General features: G+C 49.1%; 1 protein-coding gene across 2 annotated transcripts in view; it reads left to right on the top strand.

Moving 5' to 3' along the window:
• LOC135268227 (plexin-A2-like) overlaps positions 1-13,396 on the top strand; it is a 34,611-nt gene extending 21,215 nt beyond the window's left edge. Inside the window, exons 2-3 of one of the 2 annotated variants that reach the window (XM_064360329.1) lie at positions 4,382-5,649; positions 11,768-13,396. In XM_064360329.1, coding sequence (XP_064216399.1) covers positions 4,417-5,649; positions 11,768-11,962 — 1,428 coding nt within the window. In that variant the 5' untranslated portion in view covers positions 4,382-4,416 and the 3' untranslated portion in view covers positions 11,963-13,396. Of the gene's footprint in view, positions 1-3,808; positions 5,650-11,767 lie in introns of those variants that run through there. The other variant, XM_064360328.1, reaches the window with a different exon arrangement.
• The last annotated feature ends 666 nt before the right edge of the window (positions 13,397-14,062 follow it).

Below are 14,062 nucleotides of genomic sequence, written 5' to 3'. Positions count from 1 at the left end.
TTTCAGCTCTTGAGAAGCGTGTGACTTCATGCACTAAACGGAGAGGGATGTGACAGAAAGAAGAGAGCATCATTATTAAGAGAAAACTCCTGAGGTTGACCCTGGCAGAAAACTGGGGCTAGGAGGAAGTGCTTGTAAGTATGCAAAGTCATAGGCACGTACGTTTACCAGCTTCTACCAAACGTAGGATGGGAAATTCATTCTAAGACAGATGATGGGATGGATGGAGGTGAGGAGCTGGAATTCATGACAAATAAATTGCTAATAACAAAGGCTCATGTATCTTGAACACTGAAGATGGCCAGAAACTGTTCTAAGTGCTTTATATGTATTAACTGATTTCATTGTAATAATCCTATGATGTAGCTACTAGTACTAAACCTGTTTTATATAGACAGTGAGATAGCATCACAAAGTGGCTAAGTCCCTTGACCAAGTATACACAGCTATAGGCTCCGTCAGGCACCTAAGTTCAGAGCTCATGCATTTAACTGTCATATCACACTGCCTCTCAGCAGAGGTGCAAAGGTGGGCTCCCTTCCCCCTTACTCAGAATGCTGATAGGAGACCTGATCTTTGCCCACTGGGCTCTGCTTGGAACAGCTATTTAGTCACATCAGTTTGGAATAGAAAGATGAAGGCTCTCAACGCGCCCTTGAAGTCAGCTGTCTTTAAGAAGGCCACACTCCCAAGGTAGGGTGCAAACCTCCCCTCGCTGCAGGAGACTGTGCCTTCTCTTGAAGCCAGTGTCCAATGACAGCTGCTCCCAGGTGGGTGGTCCCCAAGCCCTCTCAGATGAATTCACTTGGCTGGTTACCAGGAGCCGCCTGTCCCGAATCAGATGCTGCTTAAGGGTGAGTGGAAAACAATCCAGCTGGAGTGGTCTGTTTAAAACTTCTGGCCTGAAAAAATAAAAAAAATAAAAAATAAAAAACTCCTGGCCTAATCAGCCTCTCCAGGTTGGAGAGAAAAACCTCAACTGATATTGGAATCACAGATTCTAGGAACTGAAGGAACAAAGCTTCGAGGTAGCATTTTATCCGAAAGAATAAATCTTATAGGCTAATTGAAATGCCTTTTGTTTTAAGATCAAGTAACAGGCTCATGGAAACGCCAGACTGGTCTAAAGTGAGTAACCCTACAATTCATGAGTCACGCAGGCAGAATTTGAACCCAGGCATCCTGAGCCTCCCACCCCTCTTCCTGCCCTGTGACCTCATGCCTCTAGACATCAGGACAGTTTTCTCATTCTCTGTCTGACTCTCAGGATCCTGCATCTCCACCAGCCTTCCTGCAGTCTGTGGAGAGGCTATGCTGGGACTTGTGCAGTAGAATGACAGAGAAGGTCACCTTGGATCTATTTCTTTTCTCTTGCCATATGCTTCCCAGGCTGAACTCTGTCACCAGGTAAGGGAGGGCTAGGGATCAAAGGCCCAACCACAGTATTCATCTCGTTGTGGGTGGGAAGGGAAGAATATAAGCAAAAGGAGAAGTCAAGAGCAGTGGCAGGAATTCTGAGATGCCATCTCCTATGGAGTCTTCAAACATAATAGGCTGCAGTGGCTCACACCTGTAATCCCAACACTTTGGGAGGCTGAGGCAGATGGATCATGAGGTCAGGAGATGGAGACCAGCGTGGCCAACATGGTGAAACCCCATCTCTACTAAAACTACCACACACACACACACAAAAAACCGGGTGTGGTGGCTCACACCTGTAATCCTACCACTTTGGGAGGTTGAGGTGGGTGGATCATGAGGTCAGGAGTTCAAGACCAGCCTGACCCACATGGTGAAACCCCGTCTCTACTAAAATTACAAAAATTAGCCGGCCGTGGTGGCACATGCCTGTAATCCCAGCTACTCAGGAGGCTGAGGCAAGAGAATCGCTTGAACCCAGGAGGTGGAGGTTGCAGTGGGCCGAGATTGCACCATTGCACTCTAGCCTGGGCAACATAGCAAGACTCCATCTTAAAAAAAAAAAAAGATAATATCAAAAACTAATATAAGTTAAGTGCTCACTGTGTCCCCGCAACTGTGATCAAAGGTTGGTCTCTACATTATCTCATTTACTGTCCTGACAACTTGACAGGTAGATACTATAGCTATTCCCATAATACCAGAAAGGGACACGAGACTCGACTTACCCCTAATCCCAAATTTGTTCCCAAATTCTGCCTAACAACAGCAAAAACCACTCACTATTCAAACTGTGCCTTGGGAGGATACAGAGCAGGGAGGTGAGGTGGCTGATCTTAACCTCAGACCACGTCCTTTGATGTTCTCTCTGCTACCAGGACCCCCTTCTTCCACTCTCGGCTCCTCAAGAAGGAACCGTTCTCCACCTGGAGCCCAACGAGCTTTTCTTCCCGGAGACAGGGGCATGCAGAGAATGGCCTCTTGCAATTCCCCGTCCAGCTGGAGAATTTAAGGATTCTGTTATTTCCTTTCCACAGCTCCTCTTCAGGAATTCACGTCCTGCTACCGGCCTCAGGACATAGCTAAAAATAACCTCTGGTTTCCAAACTGAAAGCTCTGTCTGTTGGGAGGCTTTGCCGGTGTGCGCGTGGGGCCGGAAGGGCTGTGTCAGGGTAGCTGAGGTCAGCCTGAGTCTCAGGCCGCTGTTGCCTTCCTCTTTCCAAGGAAGCCCAGAGCCTCATGAGTCACTCCAAAGACCCCGGGGAGTCAGGTGGGAGGAAGGAGTCAGGTGGGACCTGCTGTGGCACCATGGTGGCTGCCAAGCTGAGGAGGCAAAACTGAAGAACAGGAAGGGTCGTTCCTAAAGAAACTCTAGGGGACTCCCTAAGGGGTGTCTGTTCTAATTATAACCCAATCCATCAAGACTGGGGAGTTGAGGGGGACAGACAGGCCTCTCCTAAGCTGCCTTGGAGCAAATTCTCCATGCTCTGGGTGTTTCTATCCCTGCCACCTTATGTGGCCAGAGTTCTGTCTGGACTTGCCTGAGAAGATGCTGGGTGATCTGTCCAGCTGAGAAGAGATTTCCCTGCAGGACAGCTCACTGCCTTCTCCTCCCGGTGCCTGAGTCACCACCCACTGTCCCTCTCCATAAGTCAGGACAGTACTGTGATAGTGATGGGACACGTCCTGCTCTCTGACCTCCAGTTCCTGCCCCTTGCCCAGCCTGCCCCTGGCTATAGGCCGTCCTCAGGAGCCCCACCTTGCCCCTTTGGGCAGCTTCCTTGGAATGGGGAGGAGTGAGCACCAAGGCTCTGGAAGCGGAGGAGCCTTAAAGCCTGGGAGTCAGGAGGCAGGGGGAAGAGTAGAGGAGTCAGGGCTGGAGGCTGGGCTTTGAGTGTGGCCCACTGAGGTCCACGGGTGATTTTATGGATTCTGAAACAGTCAGGAGGCCCCAGCAGTACCTGAAACGAGACTAAACCTCACTCACCACCCTCTGCTCCTCCCCACGTTCTCCCAAACCCAGTACCCCTGCCCCAGGTGGCTGAAGCTGGACTCAGCCAGCCAGTACCCCCTGGCAAGAAGACTGGTTCTCTGTGTGTCCTGGCTCCCAGTGCACTCCCTGCGGAGGGGCAGGGGTTGAAGCAATTTCCCCAGGACCTGGCTGCCTGGCAGCAGCTGGGCATCCACGTTGAGAAGGATGGGGGATCGCAGGAGATCTACCTATCCCCCAAGGGCTTTTCCGGCTCCGGAATGCCATATGTGGGAATCCCAGTCTTGTTGGCTACAACATGTTTCTCTTTCCTAACAAATTCTAACAGCTAGTGATCAGGGGTTTTCCTTGCTGGAGAAGAAAGGGCTGAGGGCAGAGAGGGGTACTCTCACTCAGGGTGACCAGCTCCTCGCCTCTGTGGATAACAGAGCATGAGAAGGTAAAGAGATGCAGCGGAGTGAGGTGATGGAAGTCTAAAATAGGAAGGAATTTTGTGTGCAATGTCAGACTCTGGGAACAGTTGACCTAGAGAGCCTGGGGGAGGGCCTGCCTGATAAGCTTTCAATAAACAGGAGCAATTTCCACTGGACTGGGATAAGACGTGCCTGTTGGGTGGGGAAGACTGGCTTTAGTCCTGACATTGGATTGACTGGCTGGGTGAACTTCAACAGCTTTTTAACCTCTCTGAGAGATGAAAACGATGGCTTAAGAGGCCAGAAATAGAGATACTTTGTAAAGTTAAAAAAAAAAAAAAGTAAGTATTTTACAGCATAAAGGCGAGAGATCAAAATAGATAACAGGATTCCCTGAACATTCCTAAGAAGGAGAAAGTATGTTAAAAATAGAAAACCCGAAGTTCAGAAGGAACAGACTCACAGAGCTAAGCGGGGATGGGGAGCCTGGGTCAGGCCAGCCTCTTCCCTCCTCCCGGAACGTATTTTTGGTCTGACCACTCTGCCTTGTGTTTTGCAGAACCATGTGAGGGCCAACCCGGGAAGGTGGAGTAGATGAGCACACGCAGGAGCCGTCTCCTCACCGCCGCCCCCCTCAGCATGGAACAGAGGCGGCCCTGGCCACGGGGCCCAGAGGTGGACAGCCGCTCTGTGGTCCTGCTGTCGGTGGTCTGGGTGCTGCTGGCCCCCCCGGCAGCCGGCATGCCTCAGTTCAGCACCTTCCACTCTGAGAACCGTGACTGGACCTTCAACCACTTGACAGTCCACCGAGGGACAGGGGCCGTCTACGTGGGGGCCATCAACCGTGTCTACAAGCTGACGGGCAACCTGACCATCCAGGTGGCTCATAAGACAGGGCCAGAAGAGGACAACAAGTCTTGTTACCCGCCCCTCATCGTGCAGCCCTGCAGTGAAGTGCTCACCCTCACCAACAATGTCAACAAGCTGCTCATCATTGACTACTCGGAGAACCGCCTGCTGGCCTGCGGGAGCCTCTACCAGGGGGTCTGCAAGCTGCTGCGGCTGGACGACCTCTTCATCCTGGTGGAGCCGTCCCACAAGAAGGAGCACTACCTGTCCAGCGTCAACAAGACGGGCACCATGTATGGGGTGATCGTGCGCTCCGAGGGTGAGGACGGCAAGCTCTTCATCGGCACGGCCGTGGACGGGAAGCAGGATTACTTCCCGACCCTGTCCAGCCGGAAGCTGCCCCGAGACCCCGAGTCCTCAGCCATGCTGGACTATGAGCTACACAGCGATTTTGTCTCCTCCCTCATCAAGATCCCTTCAGACACCCTGGCCCTGGTCTCGCACTTTGACATCTTCTACATCTACGGCTTCGCCAGTGGGGGCTTTGTCTACTTTCTCACTGTCCAGCCCGAGACCCCCGAGGGTGTGGCCATCAACTCCGCTGGAGACCTCTTCTACACCTCCCGCATCGTGCGGCTCTGCAAGGACGACCCCAAGTTCCACTCGTACGTGTCCCTGCCCTTCGGCTGCACCCGGGCCGGGGTGGAATACCGCCTCCTGCAGGCTGCTTACCTGGCCAAGCCTGGGGACTCACTGGCCCAGGCCTTCAATATCAGCAGCCAGGACGATGTACTCTTTGCCATCTTCTCCAAAGGGCAGAAGCAGTATCACCACCCGCCTGACGACTCTGCCCTGTGTGCCTTCCCCATCCGGGCTATCAACTTGCAGATCAAGGAGCGCTTGCAGTCCTGCTACCAGGGCGAGGGTAACCTGGAACTCAACTGGCTGCTGGGAAAGGACGTCCAGTGCACCAAGGCGGTAAGGAGGCATGCAGCTCGCTCTGCTCCTGCTCCATGACACAGGTTCCAACCTTCCTGTCCATGCCCTCGGGCACACCTGCTCCCAGACCACCATGGGCCTGAAATCAAAGAGGTTTTTAGCACTCAGGTTATCAGGTGGTAACCAATAATGCAGGGTCTTACATACACCGGATACTTGGTACACGTGTGTTGATTCATTGTCATTTCAAATATATGTATTGAGTGTCTACATCACATTAGGTGCTATTGTAAATGCTACGGGCTTCAGCCGTGAACCCTACAGCCCTACACAGCTCGCTGCCCTTGTGGAGATTACATGCTACTGGGGTGAGACACATGAACATATAAAATATGTAGTTTGCTGAATGGCGATAATGGCTATCGAGAAAAAGAAACAGGGAACGGGGAGAGGCAGTAGCTGAGAGGACTGACTCACTAAGAAAGTGGTGTCTGAGCAAAGCCTGAGGATGGGAAGAATGGGAGCCATGCAGGTATCTGGAGAAAGTATTCGAGAGAGTCAAAGAGCGAGGAGAACGTGCAAAGAACTCAGGGCATGCCAGGGGCGTCTGGGGAACAGTAAGGAGGCCACTGCAGCCAGATCAAAGTATGTGAGAGAAAGAGTAGCCGGAGATAGGGTCCATCAGAAGTAATGGGGACCAGGTCATGTATATACAGAACCGTAAGCCACTGTGGTTCCCAGTGAGGGGGTCAAGTGGGCATCAGAAATCTCAGTCAGAGGGGAGGGAAGGGAGTCTAGCTTGACCAATTGATGAAAAATGGGAGAAGAATCGGGAGTGTGGGCAAAGGCAAAAGAGGAGGGGAAGAGAAGCTCAGAATCTCTGCTGAGGACCGCAGAGACAAGAAAATCAGTGGCAAGCACTGCCCTGTCAGAGACTCATGGTGCTGCCATCAAAGTATTCACGATCCACTCATCCTTCCATCATTCACCCAACCATCTAACCACCCATTCATCTATCTATCCACCCATCACTTCTCCATCCATTCCCTTCCTTCCCTCCTTTCATTCTTCTATCCATCTATCCCTCCCTCCTCCTCTCTCTCCATGCATCTCTCCATCCATCCATCCATCCATCCATCCATTTACCCATCCTTCCATTCACCTGTCCCTGCTCCTTCATTGTTTTCTCCATCCCTCCATCCATCTATCTCTCTATACACTCATCCTTCTTTTTCCTTCCCTTAATCTATGCCTCTGTATCTTTATCTATCCACATCCTTTTGTCCACCTAGCTCTCCATCTATCCATTCATCCCTCTTTTTTTTTTCGAGACAGAGTCTTGCTCTGTCGCCCAGGCTGGAATGCAGTGGCACAATCTCGGCTCACTGCAACCTCTGCCTCCTGAGTATCTGGGATTACAGGTGCCTGCCACTACTCCTGGCTCTGTTTTGTATTTTTAGTAGAGATGGGTTTTCACCATGTTGGCCAGGCTTGTCTCGAACTCCTGACCTCGTGATCTGCCCGCCTCGGCCTCCCAAAGTGCTGGGATTACAGGTCATCCCTGTCTTTATTCATCTACCATCATCCATCTACCCATCCCTCCATTCATTTACAAATAGTATTGGAGATCTTCTGAGTGCCTAACGCTGTTCTAGGCCCCGGGGATGCAAACATAAAAAGACACGATCGGCTGGGCATGGGGGCTCACACCTATAATCCCAGCACTTTGAGAGGCTGAGGAGGGCAGATTGCTTGAGCTCAGGAGTTTGAGACCAGCCTGAGCAACGTGACAAAACTCCATCTCTACAAAAAATCAAAAAATTAGCTGGGTGTGGTGGTGTGCACCTGTAGTCCCAGCTACTCTGGAGGCCTGAGCATGGGAGATGGAAGTTGCAGTGAGCAGAGATTGCATTACTATACTCCAGCCTGGGCGACAGAGTGAGATCCTGTCTCAGAAAAGAAAAAAAAAAAAGACATGATCACTACTCTCACAGATCTTATAATCTAGTGAGAGGGAGAGAGAGAGAGAGAGAAGAGAGAAACATCAAACATCTGACATCTGGCAACATAACGTAGCAGTAAGAGTTTGAGCTTCTGAGACAAAAGCCAGGATTCAGATTCCATCTGTGTTTCTTCCTGGCTTCTTCAGAAGCGGCTTTCCATCTCTATATTCTCATCTGTGAGATGGGAATAATAATGCCTAGCTCATGGGCTGACCAGATGAGATAATACATGGAGAGGTGAGCACCGTGCCTGGAAATGTTAGGTTTATCATGATTAGTTAGCAGGGAGCGTGACAAAGGCAAAAGTGAGTTTCTTGTACACAGTGCTGAGGGCTCTGGGGCCCATATGGCTGTCTTCTGAGTACTCTAAATTGAGGTGCCTGCCATTGGGACCAAACACCAGTATTTGAAGCAAGAAAGCATCATTCCAAGGCTCCGCTTCTACTCCTGTCATTTGCACGGTGTGGTAGAAGAGTCGTGGTTAAGGCTTTGAAGTAAAACAGACGGGGATTAAAAATCAGTCCTGGCACTTACTCCATGTGTGACTTTGGGCAAGTTACGTACCTGGTCCGAGCTGTAATTTTTTTCATCTTTAAAACAGAGATAATATTATCTTCTTTTCATGGTTATTATGAGGATCAAATGGAAAATTTATGTAAAGTGCTTAGCACAATACCTGGAACAATAAGCATTCAATAAATAGGCAGCTATGATTATTAATATTAATCGCAGTAATAAAAAGCCAGGCATTTTCTTAGTTACCTACTTTTGTAAAATGAGGAAGCTGGACTAGATAGTCTCTTTTTTTTTTTTTTTTTAGCAGCAAAACTCTATGGCCACTGGCTCTAACCAATGGGGAGAAGTGTGGAGGATATGTAACCTTCTGTAAAGGTTAAACCCTCGCAGCGTCCAGCCTAGTTCCCATAACCCAGAGGGGGCCTTGTCAGTAGGAAACTGCTGATTCCTGCCTGCTTCTGAGCCAGAGGAAAGAGGAAGATGACAATTTTCTCTGCTCCAGCGCAGAGAGACAAGCCTGGGCTAGTTATAAAAAGACAGCAAAGGCACCGGGAGAGAGGTGACAGTGAGTGGGGCCTGGACCTCAGAGTGGAGAGCCCCTTGACTCCCCGCCTTCAGCACCACATCCTTCTGGTGCAGGGGACTGCAAGAGGAATGGCCCCTTAAAGATCCTGACAGTCCAAAGGACCACGTCCTGGGGACCCAGAGACATTTTGGTGGCCTTAAACGAGAATAAGGATAAATGAAAGACGCCGAGCTCCCAGAGCTTGATTTTAACATGACTCTGGAATAACATGGAAATCTCAGGGCAAAAATTTGAGCTATGATCCCAGAAAAGGGAGGAAGAAGGGAGCTATCACTCATTGAATAGCAGCTGTGTCCTAAAGGCTAAGCTTGGCAATTTAAGTGTCATCTCACTTGCTCTTCACAATGACCCCATAAAGCAAGAGTGATCATCCCATTTTACAGATAAAAAAACAAAGACTCACAAAGACTAAGCAAGTTGCTCAGATCTCCACAGCTATAAGTGATAAAGCGGGGATTTGAATTTAGTTCACCTGTATTACGTCTTAGTCCAAGCTCTTTCTGTGTCTGTTTCCAAGGAAAGCCATACACCAAGCTCTCAGCATTTGAGCAAAAGTAAAGGTACATCAGGTGTTTGGGAATATCTGACAATATATTTAAAAAGAACTGGAGGAGAAAAGAAATTCTAGCCAATCCTAGGACTTAGGCTGAGAACAAATCTTTTTTTTTTGTAGTTCTGGAAACTCTAGAATCAGTAAGACGGTAGGAAAATCCAGGATTACCAGGTTTTTGCTTCTGTCGTCATTTCTCAAAAGCTGGCTTGGGCTATGCCTGTGCTCAGACTCTGGCCTCACCAGCCCTGCAGAAAGTGGGAAATAAATGGAGGCCATGAAATTAAGGACTTTTAGAGCTCAAAGGAAGCTTGACAATTACCTGGTCCAATACTTTTACTTTACAGATCAGAAAACTGAAGCTGAGACAGGGTACATGACATATCAAGGTCACACAGCTGATTTCAGCAGAGAAAGGACTAAAAGGTGGATCGCTTTCGTCTTAACCAGGGCAGTTGCTGCCTACGGTGTAGGGATGAGATGAGGAAGACAAGTACAAAATGTAAAATACGTAGCTAATTACTCTGACCCACCTTTCTGGGGAGCTAGAATTCCCGTGGTTGGCTCCAGTGATGTGCCGGTAAATATTAAATAACTGGCTCTATGTAGGTAGTGGAGGGAGAGGGAAGCTCTGGTTTGTAGCCTCTGCCAATTGCCATGGTGTAAATACTCCTATCGTGACTGATTTCAAGCATCATGGGATGCCACTGAATGCACAGTTATCTCCTGTGAGCTGGCTTCAGCATACCACAGTTTCACTCCCTTCCTGAGAAACCCATTCCTTCTGCTCTGTGGGGCTCTGTCTTATCCCAGATTCAAAAGTCATCTAAACTAAAAATGTGTTTCCTTTCCTGAAGAATATATACACACCAGTGCGGTACCATCGTTCCTACCAGTAGCAGAAGCAGCAGCTCTCTGCAAAACACTATGGAACCACAAAAAATGAGCCTCTGCTCCCTTTGGGACTGAGAAGACAAAGGAAGGGAAGTCCCTGGTTTTTTTTAAAAAAATCACATGCCATAACTTATAAACCAATTATTCCAAAGAAATGAGGCTGTCAACGAGTGATGATGTGTCCGCCTGCTTTTCCCTGGTGAGGGTGAGAGGAGGAGGCTGAAGGGAATGGGGGCAGGCTGCTCTACTGCTTTCTATGATTCCTAGACAGCCATTTCCTTCCTCCTCTGGGATGCCTTTGCAGACCCAGAAGGAACAGCTGCCACAGGATGCGGGGCTCTCTCTGGCCCAGAGCCTGAAGCCTTTGCCACAGGATTCCACATTGTGCCATTAACTGGGGCATGTCAGAGCACCCATTCTGGCTCAGCCCCATGCTGGGTACTGTGTACAGAATGCAAACCCCTCAGCAGCCTCTGCCTCAGGAAGCATTGCAGTCTTTGTCTTTCATTCTTTCTTAGATGAGAGACCTAAGATCTTTCTTGAGATATTAGAAATCATCAATTTAACATTCCCTTTAACAGCCCTACAAGAGGACTCTACTGGTCCAATTTTCATAGCCAGTTAGTGGCAGAACAGGGGATAGGATAAAGATCTTCCTACTTTCTGTCCAGCGATTTTTTTTCACTTGCTCAAGGTGATCTTCTTTCAAACATGCTCCAGTCTCTCCTGATAGATACATTATGGAGCCACACCACCACTCTCCTTAAAGGCTGGAATACGAAGGACATCACCTACGGAATTCTCTTAGTTATATTTACCCAAACATTGTTGAAGATCTGTAATGCACAATAGTGGAAATAGTTGGACAACTTAACACAAATCCTTTGCATACATTCTTTCATTTGTTCCTTCTCAATTCTATCAGAAAGGTGGGCAGTTATTATTTCAAAGGAAGAAACTGAGACATATGTAGATTAACTAACTTTTCTCAAGTATAAGGTACTGTCCAGTATTATGATGACGCTTCTTATCTCTTTCCAGTATGTTAGATAGTAGGGAGCTAGACTTCCCATGGTGACGTCCTGGTGAATATTAAACAACAGGGTAGTTGAATGGCCTAAAATTTCTTAAGCCCAAAGGGAGACCCTACAGCCCAAGAAACAAACAAGAAATCCTGTTGGGGCTGGTAGAAATCTTGCGATGTTGCCTTTAAGCTGATTATCCACTGAAGAAACTCTTGTCTGAAATAGAAAGATCCCCACAGAATGCTACGGTCCTGAGGGACATTAAAATCAATAGAAAATGAGTTCAGGCAGTTAGCTTTACAAATTGACCCTGGTTCTCCTGGCCGAAAGGTAGAGGCAGGTGACTCCAGGTGAGCGGAAGGCTGTTGCCTGTTCTTTTGTCTGACTTCGTAAGAACCGGTATGGAATTTGCGGGTGAGCTGGTGAGGAGTTTTTGTCTGCAGCGTGTGTTCGGGCCCTGAAATCCCACATCTGCCTCTCTGAGGCCTGGTGTCTTAAGGCTGGAAGTTGGGGATATGGGTTGCATAGAGACTCCACCATGCCTCCACTGTTACTCACCCCAATTCCTTCCCCTTCCCTCCAGCCGGTTCCCATCGATGATAACTTCTGTGGACTGGACATCAACCAGCCGCTTGGAGGCTCGACTCCAGTGGAGGGCCTGACCCTGTACACCACCAGCCGGGACCGCATGACCTCAGTGGCCTCCTACGTTTACAATGGCTACAGCGTGGTTTTTGTGGGGACTAAGAGTGGCAAGCTGAAAAAGGTAAGTCTATGAGCTCAGATGCCCCAATGCCATTCTGCTTCTCAGCAGAGAACCTCTCTTAGAAGGTAGCTGTTTGTGAAGATTTAACCACAGGCAACTTTTTATTTTTGGGGGGAATGAAGGTGAAATGGGGAGGTCAGAAGGGGTCAGTTTTGTGACTTCTCTTCTAGCTACTTCCTCCGGCCATCGGTCATTGGGTATGTGAAGAATGCAAACATATTTCAATATCTTCCAAACTTTAAGAAGGTATATCTGCAAAAGGGAAAAAAAATTGCTCTTCTTTCCCAAATCAAGTGAAACTAAGTTTTTGGTTATGTACATTATACATCTCCAACATCGCAAATCCCTGCCTAGGACCTGCAAAGTTGATTGTACTGGTCTTTGTTGAATCCAGAGCTGGTTGAAGCAGATTAATGGTCCCAATTCTAAGACCTGGGGCAAACGGTGGGTGCTGCTCTCTGATGGTATACATTCCTGAAGCAGAGGCCATTCCCCTGTCTTTCCTCCTCCTGCAATCACAGACTCTTCCCTTCCCAGCTCCCCACCTAGATGTGAGCTGCCAGGCGGAAGTACACATTTTACCTTGTGCCTCCCTGGGCACTTCTGCCAGCTGGAGGGCACAGGCTGTCTGGGGCTGGCAGCATGGGAGGCCTCTTGTGAGGCAGGCTGAAGCCAACAGCTTGTACCTGCTTGTCTAGTGCCTAGGGTGCAGAGAGGAAGCATAGTCTGGTTCATTATGTGGGATTAAAGCAGCCACATTCTTTCCGGTCTCAGCTAATCCCCTTTTCCCAAGTTCACCCTCCCACCACCTTTCCCTGGTCCCAGCACCTGTGGATCAAGGAACATGCAAGACCTCACTGCGTCTCACCCTTTGATGCTGACATCACCCTGGAGCTCTTTCCTCCTAATCCATTTAGAGCCTTGGGAGGCATGTTGTTTGGGAATGTGGAAGGAGGGTAACCTGGAGTGAGCCCGAGGAAGAATTTCCATGTTCTGCTTGTTCTGAATGACTGCCACAGGAGGTGAGAAGAACTGGTCTGGGTTCACCTAGCAGTGCTACACTCTCCAGGCTTCTTCTGGTTCTCATGATACCAAAGCCATTTAGCCATTTCCTTGCTCACTGTGGAGGTGCCTACATGTTCCTCTTCTGTGCCCTTCACTCTGCCTGGGACTAGGGACCCTAGCTTGGCTTTTCAGCACATGGAAGAGAGAAAGAATGTGGTCCTTGTATTCGCTTTTCCAAAATGGGAAGGGAAGGAGTTGCTCTGTGAAATTCTGCTAAGATTTAAAAGTGGCTTCTGGCTGGGTGTGGTAGCTCATGCCTGTAATCCCAGCATTTTGGGAGGCTGAGGTGGCCAGATCACCTGAGGTTGGGAGTTCAAGACCAGCCTGGCCAACATGGTGAAATGCTGTCTCTACCAATAATTCCCACTCCCACTCCTCTGAAAAAATTAGCCAGAGGCAGTGGTGCATGCCTGTAGTCCCAGCTACTTGGAAGGCTGAGGCTGGAGAATTGCTTGAACCTGGGAGGCAGAGGTTGCAGTGAGCCAGGATCACACCACTGCACTCCAGCTTGGGTGACAGAGCGAGACTTTGTCTCAAAAAATAAAAATAAAAATAAAAATAAATAAAAGTGGCTTCTACCAGGAAGCAGTTCGGCTTGGACCCCTGAGGCTGGCTACTTCCCTGCTCAGCCAGGATCACCACATCCAGTTGGGCAAATTGTGCCTGGCCAAGGAGGATTGGGCTAAAGGTCTAGTGGGAGTTGAAACCCAGCCTGAGCTCTCCGTGTCTCATCATGGACCCTGTGGTATAGACATCTGCCTGGTGGGACTCCTCTAGGTCATCTCCCCATAGGGACCACCTTTTGTTAGATGGCACACAGGCTCTCTAAGGGCCAGCAGAAGCCACACAGACTGGTGACAGCACCTTTCCCCACCTTCAGTCACTGCTCCAGGTCATGTGCGTCACTCCGTTTTTCTCCTTGATTCTCTTAAAAGTTCTATGAAAGGCAGGGGTCATGCTTTACGGACGGTTCTCTTTTCCCCTCTTAATCCCTTCACCAAGTGTTCACTCATGGGATAGGCCTCAGAACTGCTGTGAAAAATAGAA

The sequence above is a fragment of the Aotus nancymaae genome, unplaced genomic scaffold (genome assembly GCF_030222135.1).
Source record: "Aotus nancymaae isolate 86718 unplaced genomic scaffold, 86718_ANA_hifiasm-v0.15.2.pri h1tg000039l, whole genome shotgun sequence".
Classification (NCBI taxonomy): domain Eukaryota; kingdom Metazoa; phylum Chordata; class Mammalia; order Primates; family Aotidae; genus Aotus; species Aotus nancymaae.
The sequence above is the reverse complement of the archived record's forward strand: the minus strand, read 5'-3'. Positions and strand labels throughout refer to the sequence as shown.